This window comes from Enoplosus armatus, chromosome 3 (assembly GCF_043641665.1).
Source record: "Enoplosus armatus isolate fEnoArm2 chromosome 3, fEnoArm2.hap1, whole genome shotgun sequence".
Lineage (NCBI taxonomy): Eukaryota > Metazoa > Chordata > Actinopteri > Centrarchiformes > Enoplosidae > Enoplosus > Enoplosus armatus.
The window spans coordinates 8,881,428-8,899,474 of NC_092182.1; the positions used below are offsets into that span (position 1 = coordinate 8,881,428).

The 18,047-nt window shown below is 41.3% G+C and overlaps 2 protein-coding genes across 4 annotated transcripts in view; one reads left to right on the forward strand and one right to left on the reverse strand.

Annotated features, from left to right (window-relative positions):
• Positions 1-15,110, reverse strand: part of tacc1 (transforming, acidic coiled-coil containing protein 1) — a 30,955-nt gene extending 15,845 nt beyond the window's left edge. Inside the window, exon 1 of one of the 2 annotated variants that reach the window (XM_070902811.1) lies at positions 15,097-15,110. The gene's annotated coding sequence lies outside the window, so the exon portion shown is untranslated. Of the gene's footprint in view, positions 1-9,705; positions 9,755-15,096 lie in introns of those variants that run through there. The other variant, XM_070902812.1, reaches the window with a different exon arrangement.
• On the forward strand, positions 2,265-9,206 carry aggf1 (angiogenic factor with G patch and FHA domains 1). Of its 2 annotated transcripts, XM_070902674.1 has the most exons (16): positions 2,265-2,305; positions 2,391-2,452; positions 2,747-2,940; positions 3,581-3,680; positions 3,781-3,986; positions 4,210-4,341; positions 4,472-4,672; positions 5,522-5,960; positions 6,146-6,254; positions 6,559-6,610; positions 6,711-6,812; positions 6,889-7,054; positions 7,788-7,867; positions 7,963-8,090; positions 8,174-8,273; positions 8,372-9,206. In XM_070902674.1, exons 3-16 carry the CDS (start codon positions 2,755-2,757, stop codon positions 8,615-8,617), a joined length of 2,247 nt encoding a protein of 748 aa, XP_070758775.1. In that variant the 5' UTR covers positions 2,265-2,305; positions 2,391-2,452; positions 2,747-2,754; the 3' UTR covers positions 8,618-9,206. The 2 variants fall into 2 exon arrangements, with proteins under 2 accessions (XP_070758775.1, XP_070758774.1); XM_070902673.1 differs by lacking the exon at positions 2,265-2,305 and having other exon boundaries at positions 2,322-2,452.
• Positions 15,111-18,047: the final 2,937 nt, after the last annotated feature.

Below are 18,047 nucleotides of genomic sequence, written 5' to 3' on the forward strand. Positions count from 1 at the left end.
TTATCATTTCACAATAAATTGATGTTCGTAAGTGGAAAGAGCATTAAATTCTGTGTTTCCATGGATTCACTGTTTATTCTAAATGGCTCCCTGCACCAGTGGTGATGGGCCAGTCAAGACTCATGGTAGCCAGAGATAAGAAGGTTACATAAGAAAGTGTTCCTATTACCATCCCTAACATAAAATCATTACTATTCGTTGCCAGTGTTTTTAGAAACACACTAAAAAACTAAACTGAATACCACCATCTTTTCCACTCCTTTAAAAACAAACCAGACGACAGCTTTATGCTTGCTTTTCTAGTCTAAAAATGGCATCAATAAACATCAGTAGGTAGCGTGGGGCAGCTGTGTGTGTCTCCAGATAAAAGACCACCCCATTCTCCCACCACCACAGCCACCAGAACTCCTGCCAAGGAGTCTGACACTCCACCAAAATCCAAACACTACTCAAAAAGAGCTCAGATTTCAAACACAGTGGGAGGAACCCCAAAGGCATTTTTCAGAAAACAAAAAAGTCACTAAAACTAGAAGGAAAACAACTCTGGCCTCCTCATTCTGTTGTGAAGTGTTTCTCAGTTGACACAGCAACTCATATTCTGCCTGTCTCAGTAAAAATGTGACTAGTGACACATTTATGTTTAGTCTCCATGTTGGGTTTAACATGCATTAACAATATTTTTCTGACAAAGCTGCTCTGCAACTTCACCGCACAAGTGTCTGAAAGAATGCAGAAACACAATACCCACATGATATATTTACACTGTGTCTACAGTGTAACGCTGTAAACACACTCTCCCCATAAATAGAGACTGTGTTTCATTTTTAGAGGACAATAGTGGAGCCCAAATATTATATAACAGCCCTTCCTCTGGAGCCTGAAATAAGTGTAGACACACAGAGCGGAAGGAAGTGAATCGAAATCTGACCAGAAGAAAGGTTATGTGTGCGTTTGAGGAACAGATGAGGGAGAGGAAGGACAAGTTGAGCAAGGGCCACTGACAGAGATGATGTGTGCAACAATTAGCCTGTTAGCATACAGTAGTCCTCACTATTGCTTTAACACAACTGTGAGGGAAACTAAAATGTCAGCCTTCAAACAGCAATAAGGACAGCTGTAAGTGACACAAACTGAACAGTGTGAGATGAACATACTGGTTAGTGGCAGAAAATGTTTTGCTTTGACGTTGGAAGTTATGACCACATCCTGCCACAGATGAGTACGTTCTCAGGTCATGAAAGTACGTAATTTCCCTCAGATTCAGTCTGCGCTGTCAAATAGCAGAATCAGTGTGTTGCAGTGACATCTAGTGGTGAAATGACCTTTGCTGAAGTTCATACACAAACCTAAAATTAGCATATGACATCTATTATGTGACACACCTGCATACAGTACAAACTCACCATGATGACATGTGCAGTTTAGAGTTAAATAATGCATTAAAGTATACAGACTCCCACTCATTTGTATATAACTCAGCATACAGACTTCATTCATAATGCCCACTATTGCACACTGATCAATTGTGCATAGGTTCTTTATGATGAAATGTACAATCTGAGTCATTAGAAGCTATAACATGAAAAGCCTTTGGATCCAAATACACCTCCACTGTATTTAGGCTATAATTTAGCTGTTACATAGAGAACAAATTCCATTCAAATTTCAAAATGCTCAGTATTGCACACAAACTAGGGCTTTTTTCTAAGATTTGAAGTGTGTTAATTCAATTTAAACTCAAGCATAAAACTGAAATAACGACCAATATTTCCACCATAATACCACCATATTCCTAAACAATTTTTCAGTTAACTTACCACAAATGTTGTCGATTGCTGCGCTAAGATCAAGCTAATTAGCATGCCAGTGTAGTGCAATGTGTTCTCCAGTGTCAGCTTTACTCTACAATAATAAAAATAAAGGAGTGAACTGTGTAATTGTGAAAACTGAGAGCAGATGGAGCACTGTATGCTGATTTCTGACACTTACCGTGCTGCATAGCAAAATATGTTGCCGTCAAAAACAACATTGTGAAGGGGCAGGGAAGTTAACATAAGGGGATTTGAACTAAGGTAAAGGTAAAATATACAAACTAAAATGTACTAGATGTACAAGGTTTTACTGGTAAGCTTGGAAATAGTTCGTCGATGGGTGGCAGTAAAGTTCTTCGATATGTGTCAGATGTACAGCGGGAACAGAAGTCCGCCAAACCTGAAGAAGAAACACTTCCGTTGTGACGTAGTTAGCTAGTAGTAAATGGCGGTTGCGAACAGGGTGGACAGTAAATATTACCACGGTTATAACTGTAACTGTCTAATTATCCTCAAAACATGTACTCGGCTGTGTCGGAAATACAGGGTAGTTACAAAATGTCTATTTTCAACTTTCAGGTCCGTTCATGTGCCGTGCTGACAGGAAATTCACTGCCAAAGAGACAAAAACGAAACAAACGGTAAGAAGTGCACCATTCAGTCAAAGCTAACGCTACGTTATATCGTTAGTTTAGCCCAGATGGAGTCAGCGATTAAGTTAGTTAACATTTGTGTGCTTATTTAGCACGAGTGCTGTGCTGAACAATTTAAGGTCATTCATTATTTCTGTGCCAACTGTGCTATCTACTGGCTCCATTGAAAGAGAGAACCAGCTAGTAAACATCCAGAAACAGTAATGTTATATGAGCTAGCTTCCGTTAAATATTCCGAAGCTGCCTCATATGAGTTACAAAGTTGACTGTTAACGTCTTCAGTTGAACTAATGGAGAACGAAGATGGAGAAAAGGACGCGGAGTCTGAAGAGGTTGAGCTCCGTCTGAGAGTCGAGTCGCTGAAGCAGGAGCTCAACGAGTGCAGAGCCGAGCTGGTCAAGTTACAGAATCAACTGAACCAGTCCCAAAGACTGCAGAGGAGCACCGAGAGCTACAACGAAGACCTGAGGAAACAGGTCAGTGCATACTGACGCTTATAGAAAGGACTATCTTGACCTCAATGCAGACCTCTGTATGCTGTCTGCTGTGTTCAGAGCTGTTCACCACAGTGTGTTATTTTAGCTGAGATGATATCTATCCTCTTTTTCTGTCAACACATACAGGTATTTATTCATCCTGTAAAATCCCGTTTTGGTGTTAATATAGGCAGCTAAAAATGACTCTGAAACATTTATAAAATGAATCTTGAATAATTAAAAATGGAAATGTTACCCAGATGCTATGAGTTATAGTTTAATTTACCCAGAAGGTAATTTTTATTTCAATATTGGATATATTGCATAATATAGGAAATTGTTTAGTAGAGATAACACATCTCACCTTGTGATCACATTAGTTAGTAAATGACAGTCTGATAACCTAATAACTGATAGCCACACTCATAAAATCTGTGGCTTTTGCTGTGTGAAGTAGAATATCTGCTCTTTGTTGGTCAGTGTTTTATTTCATAAAATTGTATTTTTTTTTATGATTTAAGTGGAGGTGGGCTTTATTTTCGGCGACACTTTGTAAATCTCAGAATTACAATCCTTACAGTCCTATTATCATGTTATTACAAAACTGCCAACTGAATTTATCTGAAACGTATTGTTTCAGGTTGACCAGCTGAGCGCAGAGATTCATGAACGGAAGAAGAAAGGTAAAGACAGAGTCGACTGTGAAACTCAGACAGAAGAAAACATATGGACAGAAACTGGTGGGTTAATTTCGCATGTACGTTAATTCAATTAGATGATCATTTCAGTTAGTCAGAAAGCGAGTAAATTGTTACAAATGTTAAAATATTTTCTTTCCAGATTATTACAACTACTACTATGGAGGCTACAATCAGAACCCAGAGGCTTCAGACACTCAGGAAGGCCTGAACACAGTAGCTGCAGTGGATGCAGCTGATGGCGGCGAGGCAGCAGAGGTTTTAGCAGCAGAGGTTTTAACACCAGATGAAGCAGCAGCTGCCGATGTGTCAGGTCAACCTGGCAACCGAGTTGCAGCCACAACAGAGGTGTGTTTTATTAAAAAGTTACTTGAGACAGATGTAATTGCAAATGTTAGGTGTTTTTATGTTATGAAAGTAAAAATTAACTATTAGAATTGGAATTGATAGTTAAATTAATGAAATTAATCGATTAATTGACTAATTGAATCAACACTGTTGATATGAGTGGATAAGTTGAATTTAGAAGTTGGAGTATGTTTTGAGCTGACAATAGCATTGTCTCTTTCAGGAGGGTGATGGAGGATCCATAGCTGATATATTGAGGGCCACAGCTGAAGAGGCTATGACACAGACTGGGTTCGTCTTTGATGAGACTACTGGGTTGTACTATGACCACAGCACAGGCTTCTACTATGACTCGGTTTGTCAAACACCCTTTTCAGTAAAATTAGGTCGTTTACAGACAAATTAACTTTGCAGCAATTTAGTTGTTTTTTGACAGACACTTTGTACCAATCCTGTGGTGTTGTACATGTTTTTCTCTTCCGCAGGCCAGTCAGTTGTACTATGATGCCAACACAGGCATTTACTACTACTATGATGCAGAGAGTGGACGATACCAGTTTCATTCCAGGATCGAGGTTCCTGCTGCACAAACTACTGTAGAGCCTTGCAAAGACAAGAGCAGCGGTGAAAAGAAGGTCAGAAAGCTCAAGAAAGGGTCCAAGAAAACCTCACACCCGGACGATAAGGTATGTAACACCTGGATCTTTTATTGATTCATGACAAAGCATACATTTTATACTTGATGGCTGACAGATGGCTTTTGACTTTGTAGTTCCCCATAAAAACCGTGATGTTTCAAATCCTCATGACTTTATTGGTCTCAGTCTTCAAATGCTTGCTTTTTTCCCCTTTTTGTATCGATTTGAGGCTAGTTGACTAAAAGGTTATCCTCTGACCTAGGTGCAAGAGGTGACTAAGTCATTGGCTAAAATGAAGATTTCTTCTTACTGGAATACTGCTTCTCACAGAGGTACACCTTCAATAACATACAAAGCAATTAAAAAGAATAGTTCAAGATACGTTTAACCTGGGCCTAGTTTTGCCATCACGATAGGAGGAATAAATAGTCATAAATTATTCGAACAATTCCAACAAAGGTTGCAGGTTCTGTTATTCACACAAGCAACCCCTTAAAAACATTTGAATGGGATGATTCACACAGTGTTTTGGGGTCTATATGAAGCTCTAAAGTAAATGATGCAATTTTAACACAGCCAATAATGTGATGGCCAAACTAGGAAAGTAATGCCCAGGTGGAATGGTCATTAGTTGCTCTGTACAGTGTTATGGACCACAAATGACTCAAGGATTTGGTTGCCTGTGCTTAATCTGTGCAAAGTAATATTTAGATCAGGAACATTTCCCTGTTAATCCTGTAATTTGGTGGAGGTCTATAGTGAATTGTCTTTGAAGACTGAAACCATGTACAAAAACACTGCCAGACAGGTGGAACATGGGATCTACAAAGCCTGCTTGCCCGCTGTCAGTGAGCATCAATGGAGATGGTAATCTTACTGTCGACTGTCTGATGGCAGGAACTCATATTTGATGAAGTAAAGTTGGAAGAAGAAGAAACTGAGTGGGTAGAACAGCAAACAACTAAGAGGACCACAGAATCACGAAAACTGAAACGAAGGTCTGGCAGTCCAGATGTGGCTCCACGTAGAAAAGACTCTTCTAAACACCGGGAGGAGAGCAACAAATCCTCATCGAAGAGGAAGAAGCAGAAAAACGGTTCGCACTATGATGATAAGGGTAGATCAAGGAAGAAAAGGAAGAAATCCAAGTCAAAAAAGCAGAAGAAAAAAAAGAGCTCAACTCAAAGTGATGACTCGGAGGGGGACAGCGAACCAGAAGAGGGTGAGATCACAGAGTCGGAGAAAGAGGAGTGGGAGTCCACTCCCTCGTTATCATCTTCTAGCTCCCCCTCCAATGAAAGCCCAGAGTCAGAGATGGAGACTCAGACTCAAGAAGGTGAGAGGAAAAAACGAGAGCTTTCAGCATTCAGAGCTTTTTCAGGGCACACATCTTCACAGGTAGCTCCTGTGTAAATCTGGCTGTAACTTGAATCTAGTTCACTTGTCATTTGTTCCTAACACTGCAGCTGTTTGAGGCCCCCATGTTCCTGTGACAATGCAATGGGTTTGCTTTTCTTGCAGTCAAAGACATTTGGCCGCCCTGTGTGAGAGTGACAGTGGTCAGATCTCCAGTGCTGCAGGTGGGCACTCTGTTCATCATCACAGCCGACTCTCCAGCCACCATTGGCAGGTTTGTGCTATTTTCTCTTGTGTCATGTGGCAGCATAACTTACATTTCAGTAAAAGGTTTGATACTTTCACAACAAGCAAAAGTAATTGTGTGTTGTTTAAGAATGGTTTGCCACAGTGGGAAACTGGCTGCAGTACCAAAGATGGAATGACATGGCTTCAAGCAAAAACTGAGAAATAAACCCTCTTTGTGAGACAACAAGTAGTGTCTCACTTAGTAAAAATATGAGGAATTGATCTCTCAGCAAGTCATAAAAATGTCTCAGACAACTCTTTGAAGACGACCTGCTGTCTTTCTGTTGCAGAGAGAAAGATATGGACCATGCAATCCGAATACCAGAAATGGGAGTCAGCAAGGTACCCCTCCACTTTTATTTTTCTCCTGGTATCGACATAATTCTCTTGTGTATTGCAGGGTTGTGTCATGTTTCTAACTGTGACCTGTGTTTGGTTTAAGTTCCACGCAGAGGTGTACTTTGACCAGCAGCAGCAGAGCTACATGCTGGTGGACCAGGGAAGCCAGAATGGAACAGTCATCAATGGAAACAGGATCTTACAGGTCAACATTTTGTTTGTTGCCTCAAAATAAAACTTAAACTCAGCAATGTCGTAATCAACAAATCTTTCTTCTGCAGCCCAAAACCAAGTGTGAGCCCCACGCTCTGATGCACGGTGATGAGGTGAAGATGGGAGAGACTGTGCTGTCCTTCCATATCCACTCGGGGACTGATACCTGTGATGGCTGTGAGCCTGGTCAGGTGATGGCTCACCTCAGCAAGCACAGGAGAGAGGAGAAGATGGGTGAGCCACCTCAAGAGAAAACACAACCACAGATTCATGAAACAACAGTGATATATTGAGCCTAAACCAGGGATGTTCCCAAAGACTAATTTCTTTGTTGGTTAACTGGAAATCTAAATTTAGACTAGTCTAATAATAGACTACTTAACAGGTTGTAGAATGTGGCTACTGTTAGCAGTGCTAGCACCAGCAGCTTGTTCTCCTTGTAGGTTAACGTCCACATGCCTGTGCTGAATGTCCTCAAGTTGAGTGCTTATATGCCAGTGTATTCTGACACAACCTATGTACATTTTCTAGATCAAAATACTGCCAAACCGCGCTGGTTTTACGAGACATCATCTTTGTCTCACTTTCCACCTCACAGGTTTATATCCGGACATTAGTGCGGGGAGAGGGGGTTGCTGCCTCGGCTAGTGGCTGCATGACATCTTAGATGCAACAGTTAACTGGTGTTGTACATGAATAAAATATGAATAATTCATTTAACCCCCTAGTATTTCTGGTGCCGACTAAGCAAGGGTCGAACGTTTAAATCAACTAATTGCGCACATCCCTAGCCTAAATGTCTTAAAACCTGATATGCTTTTTGATGTTTTAAACCATTCTTCAAACAAAGGCTCTATGTGAAATTGCACTCACTAGCTGTGGTTGCTGATCTCATCACGTTGGGAGACGAAAGAAGAAAATCATTTTCGAATGGAAGAGTTTTGCTTAACTGTGTATTTTCCCAAAGGCCCTGCTCCCACCAAAGAGGATAAAGAAGCATTGAGACAAAAGGAGCTGAAGCAGATGAAGGCCAAATATGGCCTGCAGGTGAGTGTTATCAGGACTAGCAGCAGCCAGTTTATGTGTTAAACCCTCTTCTTCTCTTTGTGCAGCCAATCACCTCCGTGCTTTTCTGTAAACAGAGCAGTGAGTATGAGGAGGCCAAAGCCCTGAGGAACCCCAAATACACGGACCGAGCAGAGTCTCGACGACAGACTGTGGGCAGCGAGGGTGTTTTCCAACGAGATGATGCACCCGCTTCTGTTCATAAGTAAGTGTATTGTCATTGACTGTGATTTCTAGAGAAGGGAAACAAGGGATGAAGTGGTAATCATGTATTATGTCTTCTTAAAGGGAGATCAGTGACGTCAATAAAGGACGGAAAATGCTGGAAAAGATGGGCTGGAAGAAAGGAGAGGGACTGGGTAAAGAGGGAACTGGAATGAAAGACCCGGTAAGACATTCCTGTTGGCAGATTCTGTTTTGACTAAAATGTATTATGAAGCCACAAAATGATTTGATTTGATTTCTTTCTCGTTCCTTTCTCCACAGATTGAACTGAAAATCAGAAAGTCCCAGTCAGGTTTGGGGGCTGGTGCCGCCATGTCTCTGGACAATGTCTCTGTGACCAAATCAAAGTCCCAGAAGAACTGGGAGAAAGCGCGCGAGAGATTTGCTGATTCGTGCCAGCCTGACATGCTGTCACCTAAAACACAGAAGAGCAAAGCCTGGGTCAAAGCAGAAGAGACTGAGACCACAAACACAGAAGCGGGTTTTGATGCAGACAGCCAAAGTTAGGAATAAGTGAGGGTGTTATATACTTATTGTGGATTTAAAAGCTGGGAGGTTTGATGCGTATGAGCAAAGGGAGTCTTTCTACTTTCTGAGGAAGTGTGATCTTCTGTCTGTAAATTACAGTAAGAAAACAGTGTTGTTTTACTCAGTCTCAGCCTTCGGCACGAGGAAACATTACAGAGACCAACGCTGTCTATCAACTGGCTGTCCAGTGCTGTGCATTAACAGTGAAATCACTAGCTGTGGTTGTAGAACGTGTTTTTTTCCATAAGTGAACTGTGTTGAATGTTTACAGTCCAGACAGCTCTTGAAGTACAGCAGTGTGTGTTTCACGGTCCAATGTGTCTGTAGTCCAGCCTACAGAGGGCAGAGCTGCCACTGTGTCTCCCAGCACAAAGAGGACATGAATCGCCTCAAGCAAATATTGACACAGTGAAGCTATATTTCTCACAATGAGATCATGCTGTGATGAGACAACTGTGGATGTGTTCAGACAGCCCCGTAAACGATCACGTTAAACCAGTCACGACTGCTTGGTGTACCAGTCCTAACTCCTTTTTGTTTTTAAAAAAGTTGCACATTAAATTTTGAACATGCTCAACCTTCTGGTTCTATTTGATTCATTGCCTGTAATGTGAGATCAGATCCTATTTTATTGTCATCTGTGTGTTTGCTCTAAGCATATCCACATACTTGTGTAAGGCCAGTGAGCAAACACATTTAACAGTCTGAGTGTGTGCAGTCTTATCTGTGGGTTCATTTTGAGGGTGTGTGAATATTTGCATGTGTGTGCAAGTGGACGCTTGAACAGAGGCCACTCTCACGCCAAATGGAAAAAGAATGCAGTTATACGCTCAGTATTGTGAAATGTAGTAGTATATGTTTCATATTCTCACTGCTACTGCATTCTTATAACTGCATACCGCTTCACAAATATGAACTATTAATGTGGGAGAGTTAAAGCGCTTCATTCATCGCTGCTACAGCTGTAAGCAACACAAGTTTGAATCAGTAAATTAGGACTGAGTGAGAATAGGTTTTCTAAAATGCAGCGTAAAATCAGCATCAAACAGGTGAGTGATCTGACTCACGTGATGTTGATGTGACTCCTTGAGCCGTCTCGCCTGCTGCTCTTCTTCTGACTTATATTGCCACCCATTGTGATCTTCCCTCTCTCCAGTCGATGGATAGACTGCCACTTAACTAGTAGGCATTCTCTCCTGCACTCTGAGACTGTTCAGTAGCAGTGCTGCTCTGCTGTCAGGTTTCTTCTTCTCTCTTGACAGGTGGGTCCTCTTGTCCCTCCCTCCTCGAGTCTCCTCCCCCAACTTAACTGCACATACTGGAGGTAAACATTCAGCAGCTGATATTGTGGTGTAATAACATTGGGAGCGATCAGCTTGAGTCCTCTGTGCGGGTTGTATTGGGTTGAAAGTCTCAGCCATAAAAAGATGTTGTGAGTCATGAGATAAAGTGGGAATTCATTCCTGTGTGAGGATGTGGCTCTGGGCTTTTGAGAGATCTGGCTTGACCAGTTCCAGACACTGCGAGAGCGTTCAGAGGAACACTGGGCCTCTGTCTTTTCAAGTGCAGCCTATTCATAATTAAATTTTTCAGAAGTTATTATGTAAAATGTGAAGTGGTTTTAAGTCCTTTAGGGCAGAATCAGCTGATTTGAGTTATGTCCATGACTTGTTGCGTGATAATAATTTACCAGTAATTGAATCTCTTCTGGTTTGCTGGCCATGTTGAAGTGCATTTTTCCAACTGTTCAGTTGAACACTGGAGTGTACACTGGTTGTGAAATCTGTGCAACATAAGCAGTGCCAGTGCATATTAATCTTAGAGAGAGAAAATGTGACTATTCCTGAGGCAACTGTTTTTCCTCAGATTGAACTCTCCGACAGGCGGAAACACGTTCTCTTTAAATCTTCGTTTGAAGCTGAAACAGAATCTGGGTTATGTGAGAGATCAGAAATAGTGTTCATAATCCTTGTGATTGTTCAAGACTAGCCTCAGCCTGGAAAGCAATCAAACAAATCTATATAACTTGGCATCTTTCACACACAAAAATAAACAAAAGAGCTGCTTTTGTTATTTCACCATGTCTGTATTTTAAGATACATTTAAGGAAAGGTTTGGTGCAAAGCAAGGAGGACAGTGCCATCTACGCTAATTGGTTCAACCAACCAGAAGTAGAGAAGGCACAGGTGTGATGAGAGCTTTGAAAGTTAAAACCAACTGGATTTTTTTTTTACACAATCACTAAAATTTGACATTGCAATGTCTGACTGTGAAAGTCACACCTTGTTTTCCACCCCTTCTAGCTTTGAGCTACACACAGGTCAAAGGTCAAGGAGCGAGGAAAGGTTGTCCCATTTCTCATACCACACATTGCATCACATGCATACACCCAGTCGCACGGACACGTAAAAGAAAACACTGTTGTGTGCTGCACTTTTAAATAAGACTAGACACAGAAGAAGTACCTGCAGATAACAGAGGTATGTTTCTACTGTGAATACCTGAGTGCTTTAGGTATTTAGAGTCTACGTCCCTCACTCCTAATCTTGATAGTTGAGATGAGTCAGAAGTTAATGATGAAAGTATTTTCTTGCAAAGTTTAACTTATACTTAAAGATCCATCACATTAAGTCATGGTGTGTTACATTCAGTATGTTGTCAAACTAGTAATATACACTTGTAAGATATTTAAGAGAAGACAGTGTGTGAGTGTTTTTTATCTATATAGCCAGCTGATGTTGATTGAACTGTATGGTCATTTTTGAGGCCACAGTGTGGGGAGTTGTAAGTTTAAAGTTCTCCTGGTATATTGTCCACCCCTTAGATGGATGTGTTCACTGTTACATCCACTGTTGTTATGTCAGCCGTTCCCTAGATAAATCTAAGGGGGCCATGAGATAAATAAACAAGACAGGAAGAAAAAAGAGTTAGGAGTTTCCTCTTAAGAGCTATTCACAACTTTTACTGAGGGAGTGAGAGAAGTCCTAAGCTAACAGAAGGGGTGGGGTTGTAAATTAATTACATTAATTATCTTAATTATCAAAAGATTTGTTTATTATTGTTGTACTTTTCCAAAACACTGACATGCTGACATGAGGCACATTACCTGTAGCAGCTGAGTGATCTGTGAGCAAGTCTTTGGAGTCCTTACTTATGGCAAGCCGTTTTGATTAATTTATAGCTAGACTATACATATATATATATATATATATATATATATATATTGCAGATATCTGTAATTCAATTCTTTCTAGTCATAAAGAACATTTCAGATATCCACAGCCTCCTTCTTCCGAGGACAAATGACGTCACTTTTGCTATTCCTTTACTTTCAGATGTCCACAATTGCATTTTTGATATCTAGAATGAACATTCTGGATATCTGCAAAATAATTATTCCGAGGAAAAACTCCCATTTCAGATATCCACAATCCAGTTGTCACTAGTCATAATTCTACTATAAGATATCCAAAATGTAGCTTTGAATCTTAAATTTCCATTCTCACTCGGAGAAATGCTATTATGGATATTCTATAATTAAAGATAGGAGTGTAGTTTGATTGAATGTAAAAACGGGCTTGCCATACTGGACTACCCCAAACTTCTCTCAGAGTTAGGACCTACTTTTTGCGCTGAAATGCTTTGTGAATTACTCTTTAGACCAAAAACGTAGGAGTCCTAAAGTCCCGCCAGTTAGGAGCTACTTTTAGCCATAGCCTTGTTTTGTGACTATGGCCCGCAGTCTCTAAAATTCTTCAGATGAAACAATCTGTGAAGGAAGACTAACTCTTTGATTGGGCTGCTCGAGGGATCAGAAGTAGATCTATTCTGTTTATAAGGGGGCACAAGCCAAAAAAGGTTTGGAGCTACATGAGTAACAGGATAATCTGTCACACCACTCTGCCACCGTGTGGAAGGAGGGGAGAAAAAGTTGTCCAGACATGCAGGTTATCCTGGTCTCTCATGGAGTGAAGCCTGACATCTACTGGTAGACTGTGAACACTGCCAGAGTCTGTGCACTGGTGCTGTACTTTCCCTGCTGTGTGTCAGAGTGACCACACAGTAATAGTAAGAGGGCAACTCCTTCATCATCATCATCATTCATAGTTTGCCTACATCCATTCCATCATGGTCAAGGGCCGGGCTGGGCTGTGCTGCCAGCATCGCTCACTGGAGTCTGTAATTTTGGAGATTATACCTCAGAAATGCAGCTCAGTGAGGAAAACGTCACTACGGTTTCACTCCCTAAAAGAGTTGACTTGCAGTTGCGTGTGTTCAGAGCTTGTCTGGCGTATTGCGTCGCTCAGAGCTGACCACAGCTTGTTGTGCTTTGAAACGCCAGTCACAATGTGTTTATCAGGGCGAGTCAAACAGCTGTGTGGCAGAATGAAGTCCTTGTGTAATACACAGTGTACACATAAACAGTCAATGGGATGTCATGTGAGTGATCCCAGCCGCAAAAATGACAATAGCTCCACAGACAAATGGGAGTCCTCTCTTTGTAATCCACTCCACTACAGAATGTAATGTTTAACTACAGCCAAGGAGAAGGGCTGAATGTGGTGCACAGATCAGGAGATGATTAGGGAAATACATCGTATAGTCGGAAAAAGAAACTGATAAATGATGTTCCAAATGAAGGATGACACAGGCATGTTTTTGATTGTAAGGACCAAGCGTGTTTTGAACAAAACTTTGAAGACTTTGTCCTCTTTTAAATGCCATTCTTGATGCAATGCCTCGCACATTCCACTGTGGTAACTCTTTATAAATAGGATTAATAGTGTGCATGAAGTCTGTTTCAGTTATGCTTGTTTCCCCTCTCTTTGATCCAGACAGAAGCAGAAAAATCACCCTTCCCACCCCAGACTCCACACACTTTCGTTTCATTTTTTTTGCCAGGCCATGTCTGTCTGTCTGCCTACGTCTGTAAATCTGTGTTATCGCAATCTCGGTCTCGGTACCTGTTTGTCCATTGACAGGCATGAGACCAGAAGCGACACAAGTCTGAGAAACAGCCCTGTGTTGACTCAACTTCCCCAGCACTTCACTTCCTGCTCGGTCAGCCCTCCCAGCCACGTCCGTCCACACCGGTGACTGAGCCTCCATAAATCAGAACAGAGCACGCAGGCTGAAAACATTGCAACAGATTGCGCTATATTTAAAACTTGTTTGTGATCCTTGGAGGGCAGTCAAAAGAGACTAGAGCACAAAGAATGCACTTGTTGGATGTGAACTCTCATGTGAGGAGAGGGGAGGTCAGGAAGTGGGGATTTAAATGCTTCCAAGAGTTCACAGGCCATCCAACGTGATCTTTTTTGGCAGAGAGGAAATGTTCCTCATTCCAAACACATTCCAGCGTGAATATGTTCTTTTACTTAATGAAGCACCCTCTTTCAAAATGCTCCTTTTCATGTTGGGATCTTAGATGACACAATTTGGAAAAAGAAACCTCTTGCAAAACTATCATTTGTATAAAAATAAAGCGCATTATGTAACCCTATTAAAGCTGTCATAAGGCTTCTGTATGTCATGCCTTGTGTCTCAGTATAAATACCACATCCAGACCAAAATTCTTGTGCACCAAACTGAATGGAAATTCCAACAAAAACTATGGCTTCCTCCCGGCAAGTGACTCAGTCAGAGCTGCTGTTGAACGTCTTCCACCCCTGGTCCTGTCCTGCTCGGAGCACAGGGCCTCTGGGTGTGTCTCCCTGTGACCTCATCTCCCCAGAAAATCCTCCAGAAACCTCAGCGGCACTAATCGCTCACGGGATGCAGCCTCCACAACAACAAACCGGCCAGTTTATAGCAAAACATCTCACTTTGCTTATTGCATCAACAGCACTGATTGCGGTGGTGCCGGTGCCCCCAGCCTGCTCATTCAACCAGAGTGTGTAAGTGTGTGTGTGTGTGTGCAGACAAGCATCCTGTTTGTATAGCCTGGTCACTGCTGCCTGCTGTGAGGACTTGAGCAAACCAAGCTTTTTCAGTCTGAACCACAATTTGCCAAATTTCTTTTCCATTCAAATCTTTGTGACTCATTCCTCCTCAAGGGCAAACATCTCCAGTAACCTGCCTTTTACTTCACAAGAGGAGCGTTAATGAACAGAAGCAGTTAACAGCTCCGTGCTTCACACACACACACACACACACACACACACACCACAAACTGCTGGGTCGACTAGTGAGGGGAATTATAGATCCATGAAAAGAGGCTTTGTGTTCATGCAAAAGACAATAGCTCCCACATGGCAGCAGGACTTTTTAAAACCAGACACAGCACATTCAATGAGTCATCTGACACACTGTCCAAAAGTCAGCAGATCAATACCAGAAAACACACCGTCACCTACAGCAAACCTACAGTGTACTCAAAGCACATAATGATGTGCGTAACGGGGCACCTGACAGGCAGACTGGCTGTCACTCTTTGAGTTTCAGAGTGTAAATCTTACCTCGGCTTCTCTGAGGACTGACGGATCAGCTGGCAGGTCCGCGTCCTTCACAACACAGTGGATGTAAAAGTCCTTGGTCAGTGCCAGGGGCTCCTACAGGGAGTCCGTGCTCAGACTGCTGTCGGAGGTGCCGCTCTCTGAGTGAAAATACTTGTTCTCCCTGCGTGGCGGAGCTCAGTCCATGTGGCTGGATGGGAAATGGGAAATGAACTTTCTGGGCAAAGAGCCAGGAACAGAGAGGGTTTTAAAGACACAGCAGTTTCAGCGCTGTAGAGGGTTCAGTCACACTTCACACTGTAAGTTACAAGCAAAGACCTTTTCATCAGTTCCACACATACTGCCGAGTTTAGTCCCACTGTTACTTGATACTTTGCATGATTGTTTTACTTTAATAGCATCCAGCACTGCAAACGTTAGTAACTGAGCTCTACATGAACTGCTCTTGCAGAATGTCCCTCCTCCCGTGGTGGAAACTATCTATATACATTTACTCAAGTACCGTACTTAAGTACAGTTTTGAGGTACTTTACTCGAGTGTTTCCACTCTTCTACTCTGCTACAACTCAGAGGCAAATATCGTACTTTTTTACGCCACTACATTTATTCAATAATAGTTTCTAGTTACTTTGCAAATACATATTAATAACAAAAAAGAAGAAGAATTATAATCAAGTAAAATAATATATATTATTCTGGAAGGGGCCATTCTGCATAATGAGTATTTTTACTTCTTCCACCGCTGCCCTCTTCGGTGATCTCTCCACTCATCTTGGCTATTCTGAAAAATGACAAACTCATTTGGTGATCTGTGATTTTAGTAACTAATCAAAATCCCCCTGAAATTGATATTATAATTGATATTTGAATATGCAGGAAAAATAAAGTATAAATGAAAAGCAAACATCTGTTGTTGCTGCATTGTTGCAGTTTGGCATCATTCTTTCACAGTTTTGTCAATTATAGTGATGGCAGTGATCACACACTTAAACAAGAATCACCACGCTATGTGAAACACAGTCATGAGTTGCAAATAAGTGAGCTGGTGTCTCCCTCTAGTGGGTTTTCCTGGGAAGGCAACTGCAGCAGAAGGCCCTGCTTTACATCTGCATGCTGCTGCTACCAAAACCTCTGTGCATCACACAGTGTGCAGCTGAAAACAAAACAAGAAAAAGTTTTGCTTTATCATGTAAGATTATTATTTCTTTTCTATGTCATTTTCATACATGCTTTCACACTGTGTGTTTCTGCAAGTCTGCAAGCTGTAAATAAGGACCAGCATCAGCAGTGGCCTGCTGAGATTACATATGAGGCCAAGAGAAGTGTTTTAATCTCAGGGGAGAACTGTCCTGCAGAGGCTGAAACTACGGGTCTGCTGGAGCATTAAGAGCAGATACAGTATACCTGCACTGCGACGTGCACTGATGACTGACTGGCTGGCCTATGTCATGTGAAAAATAATGATATAATGATATAAAAAAGATAAAGATAAAGCAAGCAGCATCACACGGTTTATAGTTTGTTCATCATAAATGTAGCACACAGGTCAGTGTTTTCGTTGCGTCTTGCACCTTTCTTTATTTCTTGGAGCTGCCTGTGTGTCTGACATGGTGAAACTACAGGGAGCCACGGGGGACTTGGGGAACATTCAAATTGCCTCTTTCCCAAAACATTTTGGGAGCCTGGCCAGCAGCCTGGAACTGCAGAAGTACTTTAGATGAATTTCTTCACTCTTCAGCAATAGCTAACATTGAGTGTGTTTGCTTGAGCTGGAAACACATCCAACTTTATTGAGCTTCAGTGTGAGTGAGGAAAGAGAATCACAGTACAGCTGCAGGGACAGTCAGATCCACCAATGACAGGCAGGACAAGGCTGAAAGAAGAAGAGGGAGAGGACAGACAGATGATGCTAACTCCACCTGCACTTCTCTCCCAGCAAACGGAAGCAGCCAGCTGTGGACAGATAAACACCCAGCTGTTTGTGAAGGAAACAGACAGAGGAGAAGAAAAGACGAAAGGTATTTAAAAAGGTAAATACACATTTATTTTATGTTGTAATCAGAATTCCTACGTTGATCAATAGTTCTTCTGTGTGACTCACTGTGGAAGTTATTAACTTTTAGGCAAGAGAAGAACTGACGAGACAAAAGGAGAGGAGACAGCATGCACTGTCAACCATCTTACAAAAAAGATAAATATATATTTATTCTATCTAGTTATTATCTAAATTCTTATACAGTGAAATAATTCTTCTGGTGGCTGAAGTTGTGGATTAACTATTGTCTCTTCTTGTGTGTCATTTGTCTTTTAGAGAGAGGAGAGGAAACAAGTCCAGACCAAGACGAGACAAGAGACGAGCCAAGGAGACAGTGCACACTGTGAACCTTCTCATTTAAAAAGACAAATGTGCATTTATTCTATGATATTATCAGAGTTTTTATATTATATATATTGAGATCCAGCTGGACTCCATGTCTCCACAAAGTCTGCAAGTTTGCAATGTCACGCTGCATTTGTCAGCTTTTACCTGTTTTACATCACATGTTACGTCATCCTCAAAGAGTTCTTTAACCCTTTATCAGGCACTCATTGAAATACTTACAACACAAAATTTCAACCCTAGAGTGTCACATGATGAACACCCTTTATATTTATACTCCACCTGCGTTTTTGTCTTTAATCAACCAAATCACAAGAGAGGTTACAGTGTGTGTTTGCATTGATTGGTAGAATAGTATTTTTAAGGGTATCAACTTTTTAGTGCCAAATTAATTTAAATAACACATCTGAGTGATGAAGTTGGTTTAAACAGTATTGTGTTACAGGTTACATCAATGTAATAGTTTTGACTACTGATAATATTATGACACAAAATCAGATGTGGCCATGTGTTCATTTTTAAACATTTTATATGTACACCTGCAGAATTGTGTTATGTTAGGTTATTTAATCTA

Bases quoted from the DNA above. Each gene is read 5' to 3' on its own strand.
- aggf1 (XM_070902674.1), top strand. From the start codon at position 2,755: ATGGAGAACGAAGATGGAGAAAAGGACGCGGAGTCTGAAGAGGTTGAG. The intron at 4,342-4,471 runs GTTTGTCAAACA...TCTCTTCCGCAG, and splicing joins CAGGCTTCTACTATGACTCG to GCCAGTCAGTTGTACTATGA. The intron at 7,055-7,787 runs GTGAGCCACCTC...ATTTTCCCAAAG, and splicing joins CAGGAGAGAGGAGAAGATGG to GCCCTGCTCCCACCAAAGAG.